The sequence below is a fragment of the Rhinichthys klamathensis genome, unplaced genomic scaffold (genome assembly GCF_029890125.1).
Source record: "Rhinichthys klamathensis goyatoka isolate OS25496 unplaced genomic scaffold, OSU_Roscu_1.1 h1tg000323l_1, whole genome shotgun sequence".
NCBI classification, from domain to species: domain Eukaryota; kingdom Metazoa; phylum Chordata; class Actinopteri; order Cypriniformes; family Leuciscidae; genus Rhinichthys; species Rhinichthys klamathensis.
In genome coordinates, this window is record NW_026606839.1 from 2,319,540 (window position 1) to 2,334,457 (window position 14,918).

At 38.8% G+C, this 14,918-nt stretch overlaps 1 protein-coding gene across 1 annotated transcript; it reads right to left on the reverse strand.

Annotated features, from left to right (window-relative positions):
* Window positions 1-4,016: 4,016 nt before the first annotated feature.
* Window positions 4,017-13,500, reverse strand: rab8a (RAB8A, member RAS oncogene family). The gene is made up of 8 exons (XM_056271690.1): window positions 13,324-13,500; window positions 7,588-7,648; window positions 7,144-7,204; window positions 6,922-6,999; window positions 6,353-6,442; window positions 6,092-6,157; window positions 5,945-5,995; window positions 4,017-4,366 (listed from the first exon to the last, which is right to left on the reverse strand). The coding sequence occupies exons 1-8, from the start codon at window positions 13,445-13,447 to the stop codon at window positions 4,274-4,276; spliced, it is 624 nt and encodes a 207-aa protein (XP_056127665.1). The 5' UTR covers window positions 13,448-13,500; the 3' UTR covers window positions 4,017-4,273.
* Between the last annotated feature and the right edge of the window lie 1,418 nt (window positions 13,501-14,918).

The following is a 14,918-nucleotide window of genomic DNA, read 5'->3' on the forward strand; positions in this document are numbered from 1 at the left end:
ATAAAGTAGACACCTGTACTAATATAAGAAGAATATTAATGTTCAAAATATACACTTTAATCAAATATTAAACATTCTTATCTTGAACATTAAAGTGGTGGTTCAGAATTTTGGACATCGGGCTCATTTCCAAGTTAGCCTGTGTGTTATTTATTAGTGGAGACAGTTTTCAAAAATTGTCATCCAGTCGTTCCAGTTGCATAGTTCGCCGGTGCTAGGCTAGCGCGAGTCAACGGTCGGTAATAGCCTGCCATTAAAAACAGTTTTACCCACTCCACAGTACACCAAAAGCAAATAAATTATAACGCCAGACTATCGATGTAAATGTCTGTTGAGAGAATAATGTTAGAAATCAAAGTACCCTTTCATTGCATTGCAATAGTTATACTTTGTTCCCTGTATTTATTAGCGCAGTCTACAGCAGCGGCGGAGAGACCCTAGGCCAGTGTTTCCCAACCCTGTTCCTGGCGGCACACCAACACTGCACGTCTTCTTTGTCTCCCTAATCAAACACACCCGATTCAACTCATCAGCTCATAATCACATGGGTTAATGAGCTGACGAGTTGAATCAGGTGTGTTTGATTAGGGAGACAAAGAAGACGTGCAGTGTTGGTGTGCCGCCAGGAACAGGGTTGGGAAACACTGCCCTAGGCAACCGAGAGAGCCGGTCCACATGTCAATCCCGGCCGACTGTAGTGCGCTTCGGTTCTGTGTTTACTGTTCGGCGCAGGACTACTAACCGGAGCAAAGTAAAATCCCGCCGCTGCTAAGAATCTAGTTCCTGTAAATGTATTGCGATCATTGAGATGCAAGAGTAGTTTGATTTCTAACATTATTCTCTCAACAGACATACATCGATAGTCTGGCGTTATATATTATTTGCTTTTGGTGTACTGTGGAGTGGGTAAAACTGTTTTTAATGGCAGGCTAGCAGTTAGCGTTGACTCGCGCTAGCCTAGCACCGGCGAACTATGCAACTGGATGAAAATTTTTGAAAACTGTCTGTCTCCACTGATAAATAACAGGCTAACTTGGAAATGAGGCCCGATGTCCAAAATACTGAGCCACCCCTTTAAGACTAGCCAATAATGTGCCTGAAAAGCTTATTATGCAGCTACTGATACTACAGCAAATCAACACGTGAAAATTAATTATTCGTCGTCAGTATTAAACACACACACAGACACATCTCTTAAAAGAATCTTGTTTTAATAAATCAAAAGTACAGATATCTACAAAAACTGTAGATCAGTTTTTCAATGTTTTAGAAAGTACAGTACAATTTAAGTAGATCTCTTTTTAGAGTTATTTACAATTGTTTCTTTTCTCTTTTTTTTTTTCTTACCAAAATGTAATTGACCAATCTACCCAGTTACCTCACAATCGACAAATGAAAACATGGTCATATAAAAGAATCCGTAAATGATATGGATGACATTTCGTTTCAAATCAAGAAGTACATGAGACAAACTAGACAGCAAAAACAGAGATTGACAGACATACGCATCTCAATAAACACTACACGACTGCAAAGCGTTTAAGACAGAAAGCGGTACCTGTTTGCTAATGTTCTTTTCCGCTTGGTTTGTCTGCATATCAAATAAAAATGTTTCGCCAGCTGTCTGTTATAGTTATTTGTGCATTTTATTTGATCACTTTAAAACACCCTAAGGCCAGATTAGATCACGTCTAAGGTCCATTATTACAACCAAACATGTTTTAACCAGTAGACTGTCCTCTAAAGCTCAGAACAGACAACTAGACATCATGTGGCGGTCAGACGCTTCAATTGTGCAGAACATCTATAGAAAAAAAATATACATACACAGACAAAACATAAAGGAGGTCAACAGTATCAACTTCATGATGCATAGATCCAAAATGAAAGATCAAGTATTAGTTATTAAGACAAACGGCAAGTATTATTGGACAGGGAGAGAACAGAGAAGAGAGATGCTATGGGTACAGACCATCTGTTACACCTCTCCTAACGTGAAAGAATATGACAAATATGAGCCAAAAATATCATCGCCTCGAGGTGGAAAGAGAACAAGGTGCAAACAGAAAGTCATTTCAAGTTGAAGCTTGGAAAAGGAAAAGTGCCTTATTGCAGCAAGAAGAGAATTACATACACCTCTGCCTCGCAGGAAAAACAGTGCTTTCCTAATCTCTTTAAAACACGTTCAGGTCATATTACACCCCAAATCCAATGGAAAAATAGATATATTGCATAAAGAACAATTTCAATTAACTTCACAAATTCTCATTACTGTAATGCATCCATATTTTACTCTATAACAAAGAAGGTACCTACCATGATATGCAAGTAGTTAATATTAATATATTACGAGAATTTAATTAAAAAGAAATTGCAGTACAGTAATCAGAATAAAATTTATTTGCATTGCATTAATGAAAAAATAAACTGGTTTTGGGATGAAATTTGACTTGAACACGTTCTTGTCAGGTTTTGGGAGATCGACTCTTGGATTCTCATCGATAAAGAGTTTGTTCTTTCACTCGAAGCTAACAGGGGTTAAAGATTCCTGACCTATTGCTGGTGGTGTATACATGGTTCATTTGACTACAAAACGTACATTTGAGTATACTGCGGTACAAATAGGACAACTGCACAATTTGTCAAAATGAAACGGGTCTCTTGTGATAGACGCAACACTGAGAAAACTCGTATCAAACCAAGTGTAACTACTGCAGTTTGTCTTTGAAGGGCTGTACAACTCGAGCATTGCATTTCTTGCATTAATTATAAGCATGTCAACACAATATTCAGAAATCAGGAATGGTGGATTATTGTATTCTAGGTAGTTAAGCCTATTCACGTGAACCAAATCTGTTTTGTTTTTGCACTGTGCCACCCAAACTAATATGCTGTGGGACTGTAATTCATGTCTAGTCCATCCATAATACATCAGACAAATTAATACATTAACAGAATTTATTCAAAGCTGAACAAACGGCATCAATAGAAGCCAATGCATTTATGCATTCGGCTCGCTATCAGGAAAAGACTGGTGTCCTTACATAGATGGTGCTTTGAAAACGTTTGGGGGAAATGAAAACGCCTAACATGAATTCGGCAGGTTATGCTCCATGTCACCATGTAAAAACACCAGTCTTTATGATGCAAAATTATCACTATGTGGCACAAACTACACACAACACAAAAGATACTGATAAAGTGCATGGACGTCTGTACGGGAGGTATAGCTCTGCTTTTCTGGTCACACACTCACCCTTTCTCATTGCTTTTGGTTACACATAATTAATTAATACTACAAACTTAGGAATTTCTCATCCTTACAAGGGCTACGAGTCAGTTTCATTCGATTACACTCTAGTAGATTCAATTCAAGTGTTTTTAGTCAAGGAACGCTTTCACGGTGGGACGTTATCAGGTCGTAATAAAGCAGGACCTGAGGTTTTGGATTTATGCAAAGGAATATTAAAAAGAAAGCTAGCGCTACTGCATAAAAGGCTGAACTATTTGGAAATAGCTTTGTGTGCATGTTAAAAAAAAGGGAGGTTGGATTTAACGAGGCAGTAAACACGTCTTGATGAATAAAAAGCAGGATCTTCATTTGTTTAATATGATAATATCATTAGCCATGTCTGTGAAACCTTGACTGCACCATTTGTGTGAACGCTTGTCAAAGGTTAGATATCAGCCTGAAAAATAAAACTTAGGTCAAGAAGAAAATGAAACAGAAAAAAAAAAAAGCATCTAAGAGGAAGGTTATAATATTCCTCTACTAACAATAAGGTCATGTGATTGTCGAAGAATGCGCCGAAAATAAAATGGAATGATTAAGATCGTCCCACGAAACACTCACATTGGCTCAATGTTAGATCACGCTCTACGGCCAGACCCAGAACCTCAACTACTTACAGGTCGCCATGAAGGAATGGATCAATTTTGGCAGTTGTGCGCTCAAAACGAGCGATTGAAACAAAGATGGAGGGAGATACAGGATCTTCTTTAGGTGCACGTTTACGGCGATGCATTAGCAACCAGCTCTTCACCTTGACTTGTAGAAACCAATGCTTTCCCACCAGGGTTTCGCCAGGGAAGGGTCATAAGAGGCATCGCTAATCTGTCAATGGAAGAAGATAAGAGGAGCCAGGAACTCAACTGGAAGAAGAGCGTGACAGAGAATGAGAGATGGGATAAAGAGGAAGGAGGAGGAGTGCTAAGAGGAGGAATAGTCCAGTCATGTCCAGCCCGATGGTGGCGGACAGTAAGGCCTTGGTCTTCACAGTAGCACACAGCGAAAGAAGCTGCTCTTTTTCTGCTGTTCAGGGGTGATCTTCACGCCGTGGTTGCTGCCCTGAGGATTGTTGCCCTCCTGTGTGAGCAAAGAAAAAACAAACCTCCTTTTAGACTCAAGATTCTCATTTTATTACTACAACTCAAGCTAGGAACTTGTTGCAAAACTTCATCCAAAAACGTCATTATTTACTCTTTATTATGTACCTATTATTTACCAATTATTATGTATAGGGATGCACGATATTGGATTTTGGCCGATATGCCGATATTTTCAAACTAATTTTGCCCGATGCCGATATATTTGTTTTAAGTGCAAAAAAAGCTTATTAAAGCTTCTATTAAAGTTCTCAGTCAAGAGCAGTGAGTGATTTCCTCTTTGTTTTGTTGATTTATTAACATTAAAGGGATAGTTCTCTCAAAAATGTTAATTGTCATAATTTACTCTCTCAAGTTGTTTTAAACCCGAATTAATTTCTTTCTTCTGTTGAAAATAAAAGTTATTTGGAAGAATGTGGCTAACCAAACAGTTGCTGTACTCCAGTGACTTCCATAGTATATTTAAGCACAAGAAAGAAATGAATACAGGTTTGGAACAACATTAGAGAGTAAATAATGACAGAATTTTTATTTCTGGGTGCAGGATCTCTTTAAGGACAAGCGGCAGCATATTATTACTGTCTCTTTAAGAACGGCACTCGACGCGTCTAATATACACACAGAAAGTTTGCTTTCACTTTAGATATAACCAACTTTGTTTATGTAAACCTTGTGTGTATTTGACAGTATCAGCGCAATAAGACTCGAAAGATTAGTCCAGTATGCAGGCGCTGTGACAGGCTTTTAGTTCCTGTGAGCGTCGGGTGTACGCGTTCATAAAAGCGCATGTTAGAACAGCCCATCAGCACGTGAATGACATGTTTACCTAGCAAGACTTTGACGCACATGCAAATAATGAACTTTTGTGAATTGCAGTGTCCCGTGAGTGTAACTCTACCTCTGCGTTTACATGTGATGTGATGTGAATGTACGTCGCGTTGTACAGTATTTTTCTTCAAAAGCAGATCGTGGAGACCTTTTAATCGTCCACGATCAAAAACCGTGAGACGCACACCCCTAGTTGGAAGTTTAAGTTGCTGGCGCTCATGCTTCGTTTGCGGTCGTCACGTGCGCATAGGAAACACGCCACCCTATCGGCAAGACTCATCGGCAGAAATATTCATATCTGCCAATGCTGGTTATTTTAAGCTTTTATCGGCCGATACCGATGTTGTCCTGATATCATCGTGCATCCCTTATTATGTACCTACACTGGTGGTCAAAAGTTCAGAATAATTACGTTTTTTGATAGGTTTTGGCATCAAGTTGGCATTTTTTCTTATTTATTCCAAACTTTTGACCGCCAGCTTTGCTTCAGCTATGACAAAGAGACATCCACTCTAACATTTTGTGGGTGGAGCAATGAAGGGAGGGTGTGTTTGTTTGGGTTGATATCAAAAATCAACAGTGTTTCTCAGAAATCACTTACTGCACCTTTAATAAATGCTGTAGAACAAATGTTCATGTTAACTAATGAAACCTTGTAAAGTGTTACTCAATTATGAATCTAAGTTCATTTTTACACATAAACCTAAAGCACAGAAAGGGAAAATCTTACCAATTTCGTGTCCATCTTTGATTTTATGTCTCTGGCGAGCGTTAAGAATGCCTGCGAGTAGAGCAGGAAACATCATTAGACCTTTAAACACTCAGATATGATAAGGAAATGAAATGAGGATTCATCATAAAAGCCATTTACACTTACGTTCTCAACGTTGATATTAGCCTTTGCACTCGTCTCCATGAACTTGATGCCGTACTCTAACGCCAGCTAAACAGGTACAGGCAGATTTGATTCAAAATACAAGTATGATTTATCTGGATGATGCAGGAGGATTATTAACTAAATGATTGTGGAAGGTGCTTCCGTCGTTGCTGTAGCATCTTATACAATTAAATGAAATAATATAATATGCGCAAACAGTTTTTTAACGGCACAAGAGAACAAGAAGCATGGTCTGCTCACCTTCTCGCCTCTGTCTTTAGACACCTGCCTCTTCTCATTAATGTCACATTTGTTCCCCAAAATCATTTTTTCTACATCTGCTGATGCATGCTGGGTTGAACACATACAAGAACTGTAATCATTTGCTGTTAAATATTAAAACAGTACTTTTATGGATGTGCAATGCTACATATTTGCAAAACTGAATGACTAGTAATTAGGCATCAGGTAATTTAGGGTAATGTCCACCAGACAAAAAATAATAAGCATAACACATGCTTTTGTATTCAAAAACTGTCATATTAAAAGCACAATGCTTCAGGTGCAATGACTAAAGATGCCCACTTGAATATTAACAATGAAATAGATGAAATATTGGCAGACACTTTGGATCCAAAGCAAATTGCAATGCATTTAAACTATGCATTTTATCAGTTCATGCATTCTCATGGGATATTGAACCCATGGCTTTACTGTTTGAGCTATTTATGCTAATATAAAAACCTGCGGATTATGCATACTATGGAAACATTGCACACAACCGGAAGTATATTATTGAAGGCAGATAAATCAGGCATTGAGACACTCACCTCCTCTATGTTTCGGATCCAGTTTTTGATGTTGTCAAATGATTTCTCATTGGTTATATCATAAACCAGCATGATACCCTGAGATCAGAGCACAAGACATATTACAACTGTGCAAAACACTGCAATTATAAAGATGACAGCAAATGAGCATTAGTATTATTATAGCATTAACAGGCAAGACGGACAGATGAAATTACTGATCATACATGAGAATCATCTTACCATTGCTCCTCTGTAATATGCCGTTGTGATCGTTCGGAATCGTTCCTGTCCTGCCGTGTCCCTGTAAACATCAAACAATATAAGTGGCCCTGCAGAAATGTGGTTTGCATGTCTGGTAAAGTGGAAGATGGCCTCCTTCTTACCAGGGCAATGACAAAAGACAACCACTAACATGTGCCTCAATGTAAAGGAGAAATGAATCATGGTTTCACAAGTCAAACAACAGCTCCTTCATAAAACTCTCTTACGTACTTTCAAATACGAAGTGACTCGTGGCAGCAAACTGCTAATTTTTTAACATTTGAAGTGGATCAAAACCATTTATCAAAGTTATACATGAATTTTGAACAATACCCGTTCTTGTCTTGGGACAACTTTGATAAACTTTTTTGATCCATTTCCTACTGTAGTGTTGACTAGAAGGAAAGACGACTAGAAACTCACCATATCTGTAACTTTATCTTCTTGCCATCTAGTTCTATTGTCCTGATCTTGAAATCGATACCTGGAAGAGAAAATACACAGCACAACTGTCATCATCATAGGCTGAAAAACAAACCCAATACACAATACTCTTTCAAAAATGTCCAACAACAGACTACTTTTAGGTGTTAAAAGCAATGCACATAACAGATGTCCATAGGATGTGATATATGATGAACATATGATGAATGACAAAGCCAAGCATCAAACCACACTTCATATCACCAGTTCATATTGCAAAGTAATAAAAACGTAAGTATGACCGGTAAACATATAAAGAACTGTACTAAAAATATAATGTAATGGGAACTAAATATTTTGCAAATAATATTTTATACGTTTTAAATATTTTTATAGTATAAATTGGGTCTTCTTTATACATGCATGTCTTTAAAATTGTAGGATTGGTGTCCCTCTCGTGAGGATAATTATATTAGTTTGTGGAATCTAAAAGATTTAAACCCCCTGATCTGGACCATCGTAAAGTTGATTTAAAGGGTTAGTTCGACCAAAAATGAACTTTGTGTCATAATTTACTGATGTCGTTCCAAACCCGTAAGACCTTCGTTCATCTTCAGAACACAAATGAAGATCTTTTTGATGAAATCTGAGAGTTTTCTGTCCCTCCATTGACAGCTACTCAACTACCACTTTGACACTTTGAAAAGTTCATAAAGAGATCGTGAAACTAATCCAAATGAATTGAGCGGTTTAGTCTAAAACCGCTCTAGTCTATTTTATTTTAAACAGATTTTATTTAGGCTTTTATTCACATATAAACATTCATCAACTCACACATCAGTTGTGGTAAACGGAAGCTCAAGCATGTTCGCTTGACGTGTGAGAACCAATGAGGTTCATTCTCGTGTAACGCATCACGTTTGAGCTTCTGCAAGAACCAATGAGGTTCATTCTCGTGTTACGCATCACGTTTGAACTTCTGCAAGAACCAATGAGGTTCATTCTCGTGTTACGCATCACGTTTGAGTTTCTGTAAGAACCAATCACGTTTGAACTTCTGCAAGAACCAATGAGGTTCATTCTCGTGTTACGCATCACGTTTGAGCTTTTGCAAGAACCAATGAGGTTCATTCTCGTGTAACGCAGAACATTTGAGCTTCGGCAAGAACCAATGAGGTTCATTCTCGTGTTACGCAGAACATTTGAGCTTCGGCAAGAACCAATGAGGTTCATTCTCGTGTTACGCAGAACATTTGAGCTTCGGCAAGAACCAATGAGGTTCATTCTCGTGTTACGCAGAACATTTGAGCTTCGGCAAGAACCAATGAGGTTCATTCTCGTGTTACGCAGAACATTTGAGCTTCGGCAAGAACCAATGAGGTTCATTCTCGTGTTACGCAGAACATTTGAGCTTCGGCAAGAACCAATGAGGTTCATTCTCGTGTAACGCATCATGTTTGAGCTTTTGCAAAAACCAATGAGGTTCATTCTCGTGTTACGCATCACGCTTGAGCTTCAGCAAGAACCAATGAGGTTCATTCTCGTGTTACGCATCACGTTTGAGCTTCTGCAAGAACCAATGAGGTTCATTCTCGTGTTACGCATCACGCTTGAGCTTCTGCAGGAACCAATGAGGTTAATTCTCGTGTTACGCATCACGCTTGAGTTTCTGTAAGAACCAATGAGGTTCATTTTCATGTTACGCATCACGTTTGAGCTTCTGCAAGAACCAATGAGGTTTGTTCTCGTATTACGCATCACGTTTGAGCTTCAGCAAGAACCAATGAGGTTTGTTCTCGTATTACGCATCACGTTTGAGCTTCTGCAAGAACCAATGAGGTTCATTCTCGTATTACGCATCACGTTTGAGCTTCTGCAAGAACCAATGAGGTTCATTCTCGTGTTACGCATCACGTTTGAGCTTCTGCAAGAACCAATGAGGTTTGTTCTCATGCGTCAAGCAGGTTTGGTTGAGCTTCTGTATATGTTCGCTGATAAAAGCTTAAATTAAATCTGTTCACAGGGAACTACACTGCGACCAAAATGGTTGCATATGCGACCTTTTGAAATGCCATTGCGACCCTAATTTTTAATGGGTCGCAAATGTATCACCGTACACCGTTTGATTATTTTTGTACCTATATGTTTTAGGCAATATGCTATGATTTACTATGAGCATTTATTAAAACAGAAATGTGTATTTTAAGAATACGTTTTATAACGTTCTCTGAGCATTCAACACATCAAGTTGGCTTTGCGCTTGTTTAAAGTCCCTGTAAAGTCAAAATTTTGTATGTGTTCTGAGTTTGTCACACCACAGAAAAATGTGTTATTAGCCACCCTGCCAAATTTGAATGATAAAAAAAGCCAGCAAGTACATAAAATAAGCTATCAAAATCTTGAAAAAATGAGCAGTAGTCTCTGCTCTCAAACGCTGGGGGCGTGTCCGCTGGCTGTGCTGAAACCACGCCCACTCGCGGGAAAGCTGCATTCGCCACACTCAACTCTACAGCCGGAATAGATGCTCGCACGGTGGGCACGCACTGCCGATGATGGCACCAGTTGTCGGCGCGACGGGAGGATGAATGCCGAGGCGGAAGATAGTCGGTTCGGCCCCATTCACCAGTAACAACGGATTATCAGTGAATGCCTTAGTTGTCTCCGACGAAAGTTTATAAAACTATCCCGTGTAAAATGATCACTTACAGAGGCGGGTTTTGGCAGTGATCCTCAGCTCTCCATCAAGGTTGGCTCTTCACAAAATTAATCCACTTCTTCTTGATGTAATCGTTTTTCGGAAATTTAAATAAGGACACCGATCTGTTTTGTATGTGATCCGGTGATCGCATCCAGGTAGTAGGCCTACGCATTTCCGTGATGAAGGCATAGCTAGCTAGCAATCTGTAGGCTGCTGTAGTAACTAATAGTGCTGACCGTAACTCACGATTGAGCGGCAAAACTGATGTGAATGTGCTCTATTATATTGTTAGGGGAGCGGACAGCCTCAGTGGCTCCAGTGCGTCATCAAGTAGGGGCGCGTCCAGGAGCTCAAGGGGCTCCAGTGCGTCATCAAGTAGGGGCGCGTCCAGGAGCTCAAGGGGCTCCAGTGCGTCATCAAGTAGGGGCGCGTCCAGGAGCTCAAGGGGCTCCAGTGCGTCATCAAGTAGGGGCGCGTCCAGGAGCTCAAGGGGCTCCAGTGCGTCATCAAGTAGGGGCGCGTCCAGGAGCTCAAGGGGCTCCAGTGCGTCATCAAGTAGGGGCGCGTCCAGGAGCTCAAGGGGCTCCAGTGCGTCATCAAGTAGGGGCGCGTCCAGGAGCTCAAGGGGCTCCAGTGCGTCATCGAGCCCCGTTTTAGCCCCGCCCAAAAAATCCGGAAAATATCAATGGTGAAAAACTGTTTAACGGTCTAACTTCACAATTCAGTACTTCACAGTTCACAGTCTTTGTAATATGTTTTAGCAATACATTTCTAACATTTATAATGTGTTTAGAATTTTTTTTTTAAATTGCCTTTACAGGGACTTTAACTGAGAGAACGAGAGAGAGTGAAAGCCGCGCGCGCGCACTCTCTCGCCGTCTTCACACTGTCTTGCTCTCTCTCCCGCCCTCGCTCATATTAATGAATTGAGTTGACTGAATATCTTTGAGAATACACGATGGTATTTTTTTCCTGAACTACCACTGGTTGTGAATTGTGCTAAAATAACGTTGCCTCATCTTCTCTGAAAAGCTTTCCACACAAATATGACATAAACCACACTTTCAATAAACAAAACAAAAAAATCTATCTAGTGATGAAATGTTTTCTGTGTTGAGAGTGAGACAAATCTTGTGCGATGTCCTAAACTGCCTGGATAATCACACAACGTGTGCCGTGGTCCGTTAATGACACGTCCGATTCGCGAACTAATATGACTCCTTTGAACCGATTCACTTTAATGAATGGTTAAAACAACTGATCTGTCCAACACTGAACTCAAGAGACATAAATCAGAAACACTTTACAATAAGGTTCCATTTATTAAAGTCTAGTTAACTACATTAAAACATTCTATTAATATTAGTTTCTATGTGGATTTACTCCATGACAAAACCACCCGTCATTCTAGAATGATTCATTCTTTCCAAATAGAGCTTTTTGTTTGAAATTGTTTTTATATCGCAATATATATCACAGAAAAATCAAATATCGCAATGTCATTTTTTACCAATATCGTGCAGCCCTACTGTAAATTCTGTGGGCCTTCAGGACTGTCCAAATTTGTAACTGCGTCAAAACAATTCAAACACAAATCATTGAAGCTTCACTATGACAGTATGAAGCACGCGAAGTGGATTATATTTATTTTATTTTTCCTTAAGAGTTCAGAAGTCTACCCATCTGTGCCTGCAATAGCATGTTGAAATCCAAAAGAAATTCATTTAGCACTTTATTGTGTAGGCCTACTGTATTTTCTATTGCAGTAAATCTATCCCAACCAATTTTAAAGAAAACAAGAAGGCATTTGGTTTAAAAGATGGCAAGTAAAATAAAAAGCACATCTGTATGCAATACAGTTTCATTATTGGTCATTATTATCCAGAGTAGCTTACTATAAATAATTTGTGCGACCAAATCATGTTTTGCGCTAGTAACTGAAAAAGTAAGTAGCGCAAGTGCCACCAGTGGAAAATGTTAGTGTAGTTCCCTGTGTTCATCATATACAGCAATTGTGTCTCTTCAGATAATTTGGACTAAACCACTCAATTCATGTGGATTAGTTTTACAATCTCTTTACGAAGCGTCAAAGTTGCGTCAAAGCTGTCAATGGAGGGACAGAACAGATTTTAATAAAAATATCTTCATTTGTGTTCCAAAGATGAATGAAAGTCGTACAGGTTTGGAACGACATGAGGGTGAGTAATTAGTAATTAATGACAGAATTTTTGGGATCCATTGATCTTAACACACCACAAAAAAAAAGAACAAAAAAAAAGTCCCATTTAACATTTACATCATTACACTCAAACAAGACTTTGTTTTTGTTTTGTTTTTCTCACATATTACAAATTACAACGTCACATTGTTGAACAAGTAGATGTCAATACCACTGTTTTGGCAATATCATTCATACATGCATTACCATGGTAAAAGTATATGGTATTCTATTCATTCATTCAGCATCATGCAGGCTAACTTTATCTATAGCAAAGTAGTATCACAGTCTGACATTAGCATCACTGTACCATGGTACTACCATAGTAACAGTAAAGTTTTCTGAAACACTATTTAACTGAGAGTAGTCCAGAATATTATATTATTATATAAATAAAATATTGAGTCGTATAGTGTGTGTGTTACAGGTGACAATTGGCTCACGGGTTTCGAACCACATATATTTTTTATATATTTAACGTTAATTGGATATTCAACAGTTTATATAATGCTTCTATCCATTTGATATTAAAAATGTCCAAAATAAGATTGAAAACAAAAGCAAACCTATTTAACTTAATGTCTGAGTCATTCTGTCAAAGCAGCTAGATGCTAACCAACAAAGCAGCAGAAAGGTTCATTAAACACACACTATATCACCACACAAAAATTATTAATTACAAAACACCAGCGAACCTGTCAAAGTTTAGAAACGAAACAAAACTCAGGAAGAGCTAACACAGTTACTAGTCCATTAGCTTAGCCGCTAGCACAGCCTGACGTTTCATAAACAATCCGATATAAATATAAGATATAAATACCTATTGTCGAAATAAACGTCGAGTTAAAGGCATCCTCCGAGAATCTGAACAGCACACAGGTCTTCCCGACACCGGAATCCCCGATTAACAGCAGTTTAAACAAATAATCGTAAGTCTTCGCCATACTGAATGTATTGCGGAAATCCCGCCCGGTACTTTAGCAGACAGCGCAGAATCCGCACAGCGGCGAGGAACTGACCAATCATACTACGGCGAAGGCTTCGAATTTAAATATTAATGAGGTCAAACTGACGTACTTCAAAGCCTCCCTTGAGCGTGCAGGCACGTATCCTCATTAATATTCATAAGTATGCCTTCGTCATAGTAGTATTCGTTCATTCGCCCTGTCCTAGCGGCCACGTCAAACGCCAAAGTACACAGTTAAAGGGATAGTTCACCCAAAAATGAAAATGATCCCATATTTTTACTTACCCTCAAGTCATCCTAGATGTATATTACTTTCTTCTTTCAGGCAAACACAATCAGAGTTATATTAAAGAATATCCTGGCTCCTCAAAGCTTTATAATAGAAGTGAATGGTACCTTAGATTTTGAAGCCCAAAAAAGTGCATACATCCATTATAAAAGTAATCCATACGGCTCCAGTGGGGTTAATAAAGGCCTTCTGAAGCGAAGCCATGCGTATTTGTAAGAAAAATATCCATAATTATAACTTTATAAACTATAATCACTGGTTTCTGGTAACGGCCGTATGCGAGTTGAGTTCTGGCGGAAGAGTGACCTCTGACCCGACTTGACGAACGCGGAAGCGCAGAGGATTGAGCAAAACACCGGTCATTAATTAGAAATCTAAAATGAGACATTTTAAAGAGAAATGTGGGAGGAGCTTCAGTTTGCTGTCCAGCTCTATTTGTTTGGACCACGAGAGGCGTCGACTCTCTCACCTAAGCTTACGCTATACTCCAACATCATCCGTCATGCGTCGGGTCAAAGGTCACTCTTCCTCCTGAACTAGACTCATGTTACCAGAAGCCAGTGATTATAGTTTAAAGGTATAAATATGGATAATTTTCTTACAAAATACGCATGGCTTTGCTTCAGAAGGCCTTTCATTAACCCCACTGGAGCCGTATGGTATGGATTACTTTTATGATGGATGGAAGCGCTTTTTTGGCCTTAAAAAACAAGGTACCATTCACTCCCATTATAATATATCCCAGGATATTCTTTAATATATCTCTGATTGTGTTTGGCTGAAAGTCATATAGGATTGCTTGAGGGTGAGTAAAGTATGGTATAATTTTCTTTTTTGGGTGAACTATCCCTTTAATATTTTGCCATAGTAGTATGATTTATAAAATGTGCTTCCTGAACTAATACAAGACCTCATACCTTCACAGCAATTACTTACATAAGTCTGTGCCTCAATGTCATTAGTGTGTGTGGCCGGTCAAATTCCTTTATAAGACTTGGCTTCAGGCCTGGGATTCATTTTCCTTTCAATTTCCCCCCATTATATTAATGAAGGCTAAAAATTAATTTACACATAATATAGGCTACATATTATATATATTTAAATATATTTTGCATTGCAATAAAGAGAATTTGAGGGTAAATGTCATGAAAACAATGTA